Source organism: Oratosquilla oratoria, chromosome 26, assembly GCF_046742065.1.
Source record: "Oratosquilla oratoria isolate Oo_2021 chromosome 26, ASM4674206v1, whole genome shotgun sequence".
NCBI lineage: Eukaryota > Metazoa > Arthropoda > Malacostraca > Stomatopoda > Squillidae > Oratosquilla > Oratosquilla oratoria.
This window is the reverse complement of record NC_134802.1, coordinates 21,339,249-21,351,331: the sequence shown is the minus strand read 5'-3', so window position 1 is coordinate 21,351,331 and position 12,083 is coordinate 21,339,249. Positions and strand designations below refer to the sequence as shown.

Below are 12,083 nucleotides of genomic sequence, written 5' to 3'. Positions count from 1 at the left end.
TACATACATACATACATATACCAAGGCTTTTTCCCCCTTTCAAGGGAGGTAGCCAAAAAGGGAAAGGCACAAAAACACTCCCACCCATTTCATCCCTAAATACACTCCACACCCCTCCCACCCTCCCTCTCATCTGAGCACCTCCTGGATGACGGGTCATCCCTGCACCCTGCCCACCGCCCTGGGTCAGAAGCAGTGTCGCAAGACACAGTACATCCACAGCAAGGCCGCTTCATTTAATCGGCGACCCCCCTTGCATATAAGGAGAGGACGGGGAGAAATCCCTTCGGGCTGCATCAAAATTTACTCACACATACTACCCCACCCCCCACCCCCCCGCCCATTCCTCCTCATGCAATCACATCATCATCCATATACAACCATTCTCCACTCACCTCTGTCTTCCGTCCTCTCCCTTCCTTCCTCAACAGACATTCCCCTCTTCCCCAAAGCCCCCTTCACCCCATCCATCCACCTCATCCTAGGACGTCCCCTCATGTTCACTCCCTCCACATCTGCCTTCCATACCTCTTTTACTAGTCTTTCTTCACTCATTCTTTCCATGTGTCCAAACCATCCTAATATTCTTTCATCAACCCTATCTCCCAAATCCTTTTTCACCCCTGTTCTCCTCTTCACCTCCTCATTTCTCACTCTATCCAGCCTAGTAACCCCCACCATACTTCTCAGACACCTCATCTCAAACACATTCAAACTCCTTCTCTCTTCTTCTCTTATGTTCCACGTTTCTGCCCCATACAGTGCTGTTGGCACAATCACTCCTTCATACAGTCTCCTCTTCGCATCCATTCCCAAATGTCTATTCCTCATTACACTCTTTAATCCACCAAGGCATTTACTCGCTTCTCTCAATCTACAATCTACCTCCACCTTTTCCTGCTACACTTGCACCCAAGTATCTAAAACTATCCACTTCCTCCAGTCGCTCTCCCTTAATGTTCACTTCCAGTCTACTGCCACTTTCACCCCTTGTACATCTCATCACCTTACTTTTACCCACATTTATCTTTAGCTTTCTTCTATCACATACTCTCCCAAACTCTGCCACCAGCTTCCTCAATCCCTCCTCTGACCCTGCCACAAGCGCAGTGTCGTCCGCAAACAACAGCTGGCTCACCTCCCACTTTTCTCCATTTTCTTTAACCATCTCCAATCCCTGACCCACTACCCTAGCATTCACCTCTCGCACCACCCCATCCATGTATAAGTTGAACAGCCAGGGCGACATAACGCATCCTTGACGAAGTCCCACCTTTACTTCAAACCACTCACTCTCTCCATTTCTAATCCTGACACAAGCTCTACTACTCTCATAAAAACTCTTGACAGCTCCCAAAAGCTTTCCTCCTATCCCATAAATCTGCATAACCTCCCACAGTGCCTTTCTGTCTACCCTATCATAAGCCTTTTCCAGATCCATAAAAGCCCAAAAAACATCCTTCCCCTTTCCTATAGCTTTCTCACATATCTGTCGTACCACAAAGATCTGATCTACACACCTCTACCTGTCCTAAATCCACACTGTTCCTCACCAATTACTCCTTCTGTTCCTCTCCTAATCCTCTCAATTAAGATCCTCCCATAAGCCTTCCCTACTACACTTAACAGGCTAATCCCTCTGAAACTACTACATTCACACTTGTCCCCTTTTCCCTTGTAAAGAGGAACTATACAGGCACTTCTCCAGTCCTCCGGTACTCTACCCTCTCTCCAGCAAACATTAAATAACCTCACCAACCAGTCCACCATCACTGAACCTCCCTTTTTCAGACATTCTGCATGGCATCCATCCAGACCAGGTGCCTTACCTGCTTTCATCATCTTTACAACTGCCTTCACCTCATCCTTCCTTATTTCTCCTCCATTCTCCTCACTCATCACTCATTTTCTTCGCATTTCCCACTGCAGCTATCTTTCCTTCCCTATCCTCCTTCACATTTAGCAACTCCCTAAAATATTCTGCCCATCTTCCCCTTACTGCCATCTCTTCCATTATCATCTCTCCATCTGTACCTTTTACCTTTTCTTCCCTACTTGATTCGCCTCCTCTTCCTCTCTTAATTTCTTTCCAAAACATCTTTTTATTACTTTCAAAATTTTCTGTCATACTCCTACCCCATTTCACATCTGCTCTCCTCTTTGTCTCCTTTACCTTTTGCTTTACTTCTCTTTTCTTTTCTTTGTACGTCTCATATGACTCCCCCGTCCTCTTTTGTAACCAATCTGTGAATGCTCGCTTCTTCTCTTCTACAACCTTCTTTGTTTCCTCATCCCACCATTCACTACCCTTTCTTCTATTTCCCCCTGTCCTTCTTGCTCCACACACCATCCTTGCACACTTTAAGACTCCCTCCTTGAACCATCCCCATTCCTCCTCCACACCCATCTCTGCTCCATCCTTTACTCCCTCCCACTCCTCCTTCAGCTTCTTTTCGTACTCCTCCTCCTTTTCCTTTTCATTCAAGGAGTTCACTCTAAGAACCTCCCTACCTTTTGTCCCTTTCCTCTTTCTCCATCTATCCTCCACTCTCAGCTTACCTTCCACCAAAAAATGATCTGATATTCCCCCACCCTCTCCCCTTAGCACATGTACATCCTTAACTCTTCCTATCATAATCCTATTTACCACTACATAATCCATTAGCGCTCTATCTACCACCCTTCCCTCCACCACCCTCTCCCATGTGTACTTATGCTCGACTTTCTTCCGAAACACTGTATTTGCTATCATCAACTCTCTAGACACATTTCCACCATCAACTCTCCACTACGATTCTTTCCTGGAACTCCACACTTCCCAACCACTCCATCAATTGGACCATTTCCCACCCTAGCATTAAGGTCTCCCAGTACTATTACATTGACATTTCTTCCTAAACCCTCTATGCACTCATTTAAATCTAGATACATTCATGAAATGATGAGCAGAACAACCAGTTATGAGTATGCTAATTTATTTGCTGCTGATGCACTTGTTGTCTGTGATGGCACTTAGTGTAACTTAACCTAGTAGAATATGGTGCTTGGCAATGTCCAACCTTATACCCTACTTTTCTAATAACCTGTGTGCCCAAAGTGATTCTGTCTGTTTATTCTATGGGTTTACCATAATTCATACATATACATGGTGACAGCAATAAAAGAAAAAGATAATGAATGTTATGGTGACAATAATGATGTTGGTGACAAAGATAACAATTACAACACTAATACAACTGTTGCTAGTGACAATATTTATGTTAATGACACTAACAGTAATGCTGTTGCTAATAACAATAAGTAATAATGATAAGCAATAACAATGATAGCAAAAACATAAAATATATGCAATACCACTCACCTGCACCCCCCATAAGTCTTTGTTGTCACCCGAGTCCTTACTGTAGATCAAAACATCGGCATTGTTCGGAAAGGAGAGGATATCGGCATCAGGGCTGATATATTGGAGCACTGTCTTCCCTCTGGACACAGGCTCTGGAAAGAAATGGAAAAATACTCAATAAAATAAAAATTTAATTATAAATAGTGTGTGTGTGTGTGTGTGTGTGTGTGTGTGTGTGTGTGTGTGTGTGTGTGTGTGTGTGTGTGTGTGTGTGTGTGTGTGTGTGTGTGTGTGTGTGTGTGTGTGTGTGTGTGTGTGTGTGTGTGTGTGTGTGTGTGTAAATATGTACATGCATACTGTAGGAACCTGCAATTGGTGGCCTTGTGAAATGGACATCTGAGACAATCATCTCCCAATCTCCTATCTTTAAAATTCAACATCCTTACCTTCTAGAGGTGCGGCCCCCAGGGGATACACACTCGGTCCTCGGACTGGGCCCATGATTTCTATCAATTCCAACTATTTCTTCTACCTCTTGAGAAAGGAGTTGATACTCAGCGAGAATACCCCTCCTTCTCCAGTTCCTCCCACAAACTTATGACAAAAAGTCCCACACCAACACAGCAGAAAACAGTCCAACATTTCTTTCCAGACAGAGCTACGGGTGTATTGGAGGACCGTTGCCAGCCACAGCGGGGCTGCGGGTTTCCATTCAGAGAAATAATTACGCGCGCATTATATGCACGGCTTCCTGCTATGAGCAAAAGTGAAGAGTCGTGAAACCTCAAGACTTATCATGTTCCCCGGAAGTATCCGGATAGCGTGTACGAGCTCGTCTTCCCCCCCCCCCCGGGCCCCTTGCCCCCCACCTCACTCCCACTCCTCAAGCCCCACCCGCCCCACTTTCGTTTATGTCTTCCGCCCCGACGCCTGGGGGCGTTGCGTCACAGCCCCGCACCCCCCCCCCCACCTCAACAAAGACCCCACGTCAGAGGCTTCTGGCACGCAAGTGCCACTATCTCAAAGGGGACAATAACGACAGGAATTCTTGAACCAAATCCCCGCCAGTACTCAAACTTAAGTCCAGTTTACCCTGTTACCACGGGAACGAAACTGGCACCTATCGATTTTGTTCTTACTGACGCCAGAAGATTTTATTCAACTAAAGGGAAAGCCTTGGCAGTGAGGGACGGGAAGGAGGATGGCCTTCCGTGCCGGGTGGTATTTTTCCTTTTACTCAGACTGCCGCCAAATAGTATTTTCGAATCTATATTTTTGAGTCTCAATCGCCCAAGCCCACGGAACCCCCCCCCCTTCCCCCGGTGCCAAAAGTACTCCTAGGATGCAACAGCGGTGCTAACTGGATCAAGTCTGACCTGATTCTGGGTAGTCTATAATCCGGTGAGGCGACGCCCACCACCCCCAACCCATCCGCAACCTCTCGTGTCACGTGTCTAATAACTCGAACACAATTCATCCAAACTCCCCAAGTTCGAACCCAGAAGCTCCTCTCACCCTTCCATACCTGGTGACGCTACATCTTATCCTGGCTGCCGCCAAGCGATTTTATTAATCTCCGTGGCAACCCCAACCCCCTGGAAGTGAACGACTTTTTGATATGTTCCGACTTTGCAATTCCTTACATCTCCCAGTGATCATCCAGTGTGGACTAATGGGGAGATTCCTCACCATTCTCGATTCACCGTATCAGATGTTGCCAAGACAGTTTCGACTTCCCTCTGCCAAAACAAGATGAAGATGGTGGAGACGACCCTCAACAAGAGGTGACAAACTTTCCCATCCCGTACGGGGTAGCGAGTGCACAAGTTTTATACGCATACGCATACGCATACGTACGCGCGCGCGCGCACACACACACACACACACACACACACACACACACACTAACTGGTACCGCCTTTCAAATTACCTCCAGATCGACCATACATTGCGGCTCTAAGCGTCCTCAAAGAACCAGAAAACATATGAAGCTTTCGAGACTTCAAGACTGTCGACATGAAAAAAAAAGTAAAACGAGTCCTGCCCGCATTGCTGGAGACTACAAACAGGTCATCCCATCTCAAGTGCAACCGGTGTCTGCCAGGGAGGTGTGGAGTGCCTTCTCAGGCACCAGGTCGCATACCGGGAGGAAACCGTTCAAAGACAGACCCCCTTCCTCCCCACTCCCACCTCCCACTATGACAGTAGCTACGCCCTACATACTTCAACACCTGCTGTTACTATGACTTTCTTTAGTTTGGTCTTTCTTCCTTTTCCCCGTGTTCATTTTTGTTTGTTTGTTTGCTCGCTTGCTTTGTGTGATTCACCACGGTCTTGGATCACGTATTTAACTCGTGTCTTGGATCACGTATTTAACTCGTGATCGACACCTAGTACCCTCCCAGATGAGAGCAGAGTTCATATATGACCCGATCTATGGGTGATGCTATGACCCCTGGGCGGGACTATAACTCGGATCGCTGAATTAGCTGTCGAGAACGGTACACTGTACTTATTGCGTGTATTTCCCCCCCCCCAAAAAAAAAATCTTGGGCCACGTGCTAGCCTCGTGATCAACACTTATTCCCCTCGGGATGAGAGCCCATACCCTCCAACATATGGGTAATGCTGTGACCTTAAATACACCATCCATTCCCTTGTTCAAGGGGGAAAGTAACGGTCTGGATTACAAGTGGAAGCTTTCAAGTGTGTGGGTGTGTATATGCGAATGAATGTGTGTGTATTTACTTAACTGTGGTATACAGGACATTAGCAACGCTTGTGAAGACCTGTCTCTTGCTCTCCAATCATTATACGCGAATGTGTGTGTGTGTGTGTGTGTGTGTGTGTGTGTGTGTGTGTGTGTGTGTGTGTGTGTGTGTGTGTGTGTGTGTGTGTGTGTGTGTTTGAAATCTACACACTGACACCGTCATTGGGATTACATGATGCAAAACTAGTGATTCTGCGTTCACGCATGGCAGTGTCACGTCAGCACTTCCGTCAAACAGTGGCAGGACCAACGACTCAAACAACCGCGTTCCAAAGATCGACAATTCTTATCTTTATCAGATAACAGATGGCACATTAATGTCTACTTCCTTACTATCTTGCAAACATGTCCGATAGCATATAATTACAATGAAATAATACAAAGACGATGTTCAGTGGTGAAATTTACTTCCACATTAATACATAACATAACTCGAGGGAAACTTCCGAATCACTACATTCATCGTCCTCCCAGTGCTCTAAAGTCGCCTTCCACAGGGCCCCGAGCCATAACCTCGCCTTTGAGTGACGTCACTCCCTCTCCGAGATGGTGTGCAGTTTACAAACACCTTAATAAATGTCTTGTCCTCCTGTATCGATCTAAACAGGCACCGGGGGACCTTGGATCAATGGCAGGAATTTTGTCAAAACGACCCCGTCGAGTGGGGAGGTCATAAAATACTCGTGCATAAATACATAAACGACACAGCTCTCATTCAGAAGTCCAACACGTGATCCAAGGCCAGGCTGAATCACAAACACGCAAGATTGCCACAGACTTGGCACTACGGAGGTGGACAAGGAAGAGGGGGGGGAAAGAAAGAGGAGGATGGGGAGGAAGAAAAGTAGGAAGAGGAGGACGAGGCGGAAACGAAGGAGTCTCTCAGATGTCCGGCCCCTCCCCCACCCAACCTCTCTCTCTCTCTCTCTCTCTCTCTCTCTCTCTCTCTCTCTCTCTCTCTCTCGCTCGTATTCGATGAGCGGGGACAAAGCTTCTTGTTCCCTTTGACGGATGATAATTAATCTGAGCAATGACAATCACCACCCACTCCTCCTCCTCCTCCCTCCCACTTTCTTTATCTATATATATCTCTTCCACCTGCTCCTCCCCTTTCCCTCCTCCAGTACCAGCTGCTACTCCCCCCCCCCACTCTCGGGGTTAATTAAGCCTCACATGAACTTAAGCTTACGCTCTAAATCCTTGCGTCTTTGTTATGACCATCTGTCCCACAGATGGCGATAGCTCCACAACCACCTGCGGCGCCAAAGATCAGCTGACGCCAGCAACGCTTCCATCGCCAGAAAGATCCCGAAAGCTTAGGCCAACGCTTAGACAGCCGGCATTAAGGGACTGTGGGAAGTGCTTATAGGTGAACGTGTCATAAAAGTTGTTCAATTTCTTTGGTGAACTTATGTATACTTACTCTATCGGAAAGAGTATTATTGCATACTAAATTGTTTTAGTAACATGTATATATTACGTGGTTAATTTTTTTTCTTTTTTTTATGATAGTATCTGTAATCATTGAAGTATCCACAGGCATAGGTAATCAGCCTACTATGTAGGAAATGAAAGATTAGAGTCTTGGAAACAACTTCATTGAGTTAGATTTTTTCCTACTCTCTTTTATTCTTTTTTATGATTTTTTTATTTTGAATAGTAGAAACTTCAGTGAAAATCTGCTATGATAAATTAAACAAAAAAATTAAGTTACAGTTTCCTTTGTTTTTTTCTGATCAAATTAAAGAATTACTCTTTCTCTTTACAAATTCGAAAGAATGAATGAAATCGGACAAAAAGAAACAGAGCTATGGCTATTTAAATATAAAAAACAAACTTTTCAGGAGAGGCATTTAAAGTTTAAAGGAGCGCACCGGCATTTAAAATCCTCCGGCCGCGTACTCACTCGTGACATTGTCTATTTTTTTACGTTTCCGTTTAAAACTTTAAACAAAACTGAACTGGCTATCGAAAATTTGACTTAATTTCAATATACAGAATGTTTTTTCATGCAATGGGGTTGCCAGATGTCGCCAATAATTTATCTATTTCATTTTATATATAAGAACAGAAACGGAATTGAGCTGTAATATTTGGTCGAAGTGTTACAGCCATCATAGAGAATCTTTTGAATACCTGTTGGTAGAATAAAAGATAATACGATCGCATGCATGACTGGTAGGCTAACAGATACGCGACAGGGCGACATCCTTTCTCCTTTAGCTTTGAAGAGATACTGAGATCCTTGTGGTGATTGACGATTAGTGTTGGGCAAGTTGCCAGATATCTCCATATATATTAATTATAGTAAACAAAACAGAACTGGGTATCAAAATTTTGACTTTATTTCAATATACAGAATGTTTTTTCATGCAATGGGGTTGCCAGAGGTTGCCAAAAATTTATCTATTTTATTTTATATATAAGAAAAGAAACGGAATTGAGCTGTAATATTTGGCTAAAGTGTTACCACCATCATAGAGAATCTTTTGAAATGTTTACCTAAAATTCGTTGATTTTCCAGAATTTTTCGTGTTTTCGCGCCCTACAGTCCCTTAAACGACCGGCACATGGACTCTCCGATTGGCTTTCAAACATAATATCCGGCCAGTATGTCCCTACCCCGGCCAGTTGTGAGGGTAGGCGTATATATATTGGTCATCCGGGATAGACGACCGGCAGCTGGCTTGAGAGACCGGTCACTTGACAGCCATCACCTTCAGACAGCCTACCAGGAAGGCTTAGCGACGTACACCCGTGTAACCGGCGCCACACCTCTATGGATGCCGGCTGGCAACCCCCCCCCTCCCCCGCAAGTCCGTCTGACCAGGCGGACAAGAAAGGGAGCAACTGTTTGCTAGGGCGCCATGAGGAGGGGAGGGAGATGTAAAGGGTAGAGGTAGGTGGAAGTGGTAAGGGAGAGGTGGTAATGGGGAAGAGGTAAGGGGGAAGAGGTAGGTGTGTGTGTGTGTGTGTGTGTGTGTGTGTGTGTGTGTGTGTGTGTGTGTGTGTGTGTGTGTGTGTGTGTGTGTGTGTGTGTGTGTGTGTATAAATATATTAACAACCACAATGCACTTTAATTCTTAGTCATCAACATCGATAGACTCAGGTCCCGATGTTGATGGCTTAGAATTAAAGTGCATTGTGGTTCTTAAAATGTATCTCAAATCACTGAGACCCATTGCATATATATATATATATATATATATATATATATATATATATATATATATATATATATATATATATATATATATATATATATATATATATATATGGAGTAGAGGTGTTCGGCCGCCCTAAGTCAACACGTGTCCCAGTTGCCGCATCCCCCTCTTCTTCCGTGTCTCGCTCCTCTCCCTCTCCTGCAGAGAGAAGGGGGTAGGGGGAGTGAGAACCTACATATAGTCAAGCAGGGCGGCTTAGGTGTCCTCTTTGACAACGGGGAAGCAGCATACCAGCGTCAAAGTCAGTTATGACGTCCATACACGCTCGACAAGTTCAAAGAAAGATTGTCGGCTCCGAGACCACGTCCCAGAAGAGTGGCACGGGAAATGCAGATAGAAGTACACACACTTTGGGTCTCGAAAGAAAAATCCCTAATCTAATCACATTATGTAATCTATATTGTTTATCTGTCCACATGTTCGTATGATCATTTTCAACCTGTTACGCGCTGTGCGCACGTAACAATTACGTCAGTTTTTGTACCACGAGCGTGCTCAGCGAGATATGATATTACCCGCCGATACTGAGGACCATTTGATCTCTGTGCGGTGTCCAACACGAAATAAATATACGAATAAATAAACAAATAAATAAACGCCGTCCTCCTACCTTTTCCCTAACTTCCCTTTCCCTTTTCTCCCTACTTCCCTAACCCCCTCCCCTTCCCTGGCTTCGCTTCCTCTCGTCACCCGAAACCGGAAGTCGTGAGATCCTCCGAAGTTCCAATGCGACGAAGTCGCGCGTTAATCAAGAATCAAACGTTTTAACCCTTCAAACGCTCGAAACAATGGGGGTTACAAAGGTAAACCATGTCGACAAGAGAGACCCTTTGGTCTATGACAAGACCGAATGCAGAAAAAAATTAAGTACTGTGCAGACATAACAGTATGGGAGGGAGGATGGAGGAGTGTGGAGTGTGTTCGGGGATGGAGTGGGTGGAGGTGATTTTGTGCCTTTCCCTTTTTGGCTACCTTCCTTGTGGGGGGCAGGGAGCCTTGGTATATGTATGTATTATTATGATTTTTTTTCGCATCCGACCTAGATATGGACCAAAAGGTCTCCTGTCGGCATGCTCTGCCTTTGTAAAATTACGTAGAGAACCTTAGGACTTCAACCAGGACTAACCGCAAGATATCATCACCTGAGGGAGTTTATTCTACTAACTGCACGGTTGACGAAACTATCAATTTTGTCAACGAGGCTAGAACCTCTGGTTTATTAGGGCCCATAACAACATAACTTTCACAATGCAAGCATAGCTCAGGGAAGTGAAGGAAATGCTCCTTTATTAACACGTTCAATCCAGCAAACGTTCGATCCCGAAAACGTTCATCTTTCACACGTTTAATTCTACCCTTTTATACCAAAAGTCAGCAGTTAACTCGAGACCAGAGTGGCACTCCAATATGTGAGTATTTCTCCGAAAAAGAATCAGCTGAATCCCCTTGCTCTAGGTACACACACACACACACACACACACACACACACACACACACACACGCACACACACACACACACGTTACCAGTTAAATAAATATTATATATATATATATATATATATATATATACACACATATATATATATATACACATACAAGATTTTGCTTGATAAAAAAACTGCATCCGCTCCCTCCAGATACAAAACCCAGACTCCTGTTATCCACTCTTCCCACACACCACCACCACCCTCCTCCTCCTCCCTGTCAGTAAACCACAATCTTCCCTGACTTCCATTTAATAAACGTTAAGGCAATTAATTAGCGTAATTAAATTCTGAGAGTTTGCAAGATAAGGTGCACATGGACATATGCGCTCCTAGTCACCTGAACAAGTCAAATTCACGTCTTGACAAATCATCGAAGTTGCAAATTCCAAAGCTCCTTCAAAATGTTCCAATACCATAACCACTTCCATTTCACGAAACTTAATATATTTTGTTCAGTCAAGCCAGACGATTCTAATCAGCAGAAGAATGAAAGAAGATGACCTTGCCATGAATAAAGTACTTCGTTTTGTTGTTGTTGTTTTTTCGTAGTAACGATGCATCCCACTTTGAATATCTGTAGGGTTGTGGGGAGGAAGAGGGGGGAAGATAAGGACGATAAGGAGGATGGGGGGGTGGAGGGGGAATAAGAGGAAGAGGGGGAAGGGGCAAAGGAGAAAGCGGAGAAGTAAATGTAGGTGGATTAATTAAAGGTGTTTTGCCGTCCTAAGTCTGCACACAGGACTCTTCACATTACACCCGGACTGAGCAGAGTTCAAGACTTCGGCACACGGCTCATCTGACGCCGGACTCCCAAAAGACAATGACTGACCAAGCCCTCTTCCCTATCTCTCCCTCTCCCTCTCCCTCTCTCTCTCTCTCTCTGCGTGTACGTGCGTGTGTGTGTGTGTGTGTGTGTGTGTGTGTGTGTGTGTGTGTGTGTGTGTGTGTGTGTGTGTGTGTGTGTGTGTGTGTGTGTATTCACTTGGTCTTTGGATCACGTGTTGGACTCGTGATCGACAGCTATTTCCCTCCTGGAAGAGAACTCAGAGCTCGTAGGTCCGATCTATGTGTAATGATATGACCTTGCACACACACACACAACTCCCCGCCCATGAGAGACAGAGTAACGACCCGAGACACAGCGATACCGAAATAATTTCGGCCCTGGGCAGGATTCGAACTGGATACTGGGAGCACTTCTACTTCCCAGTTCAGCGCTCTACCAACTGTGCCACCGAGTCGGTGGCACAGTCGGT

At 45.0% G+C, this 12,083-nt stretch overlaps 1 protein-coding gene across 9 annotated transcripts in view; it reads right to left on the bottom strand.

Moving 5' to 3' along the window:
* Tango1 (transport and golgi organization 1) overlaps window positions 1-12,083 on the bottom strand; it is a 149,933-nt gene that overhangs the window by 103,849 nt on the left and 34,001 nt on the right. For all 9 annotated transcript variants that reach the window (XM_076209405.1, XM_076209402.1, XM_076209398.1 and 6 more), the window contains exon 2: window positions 3,362-3,495. In XM_076209405.1, coding sequence (XP_076065520.1) covers window positions 3,362-3,495 — 134 coding nt within the window. The remainder of the gene's footprint in view (window positions 1-3,361; window positions 3,496-12,083) is intronic.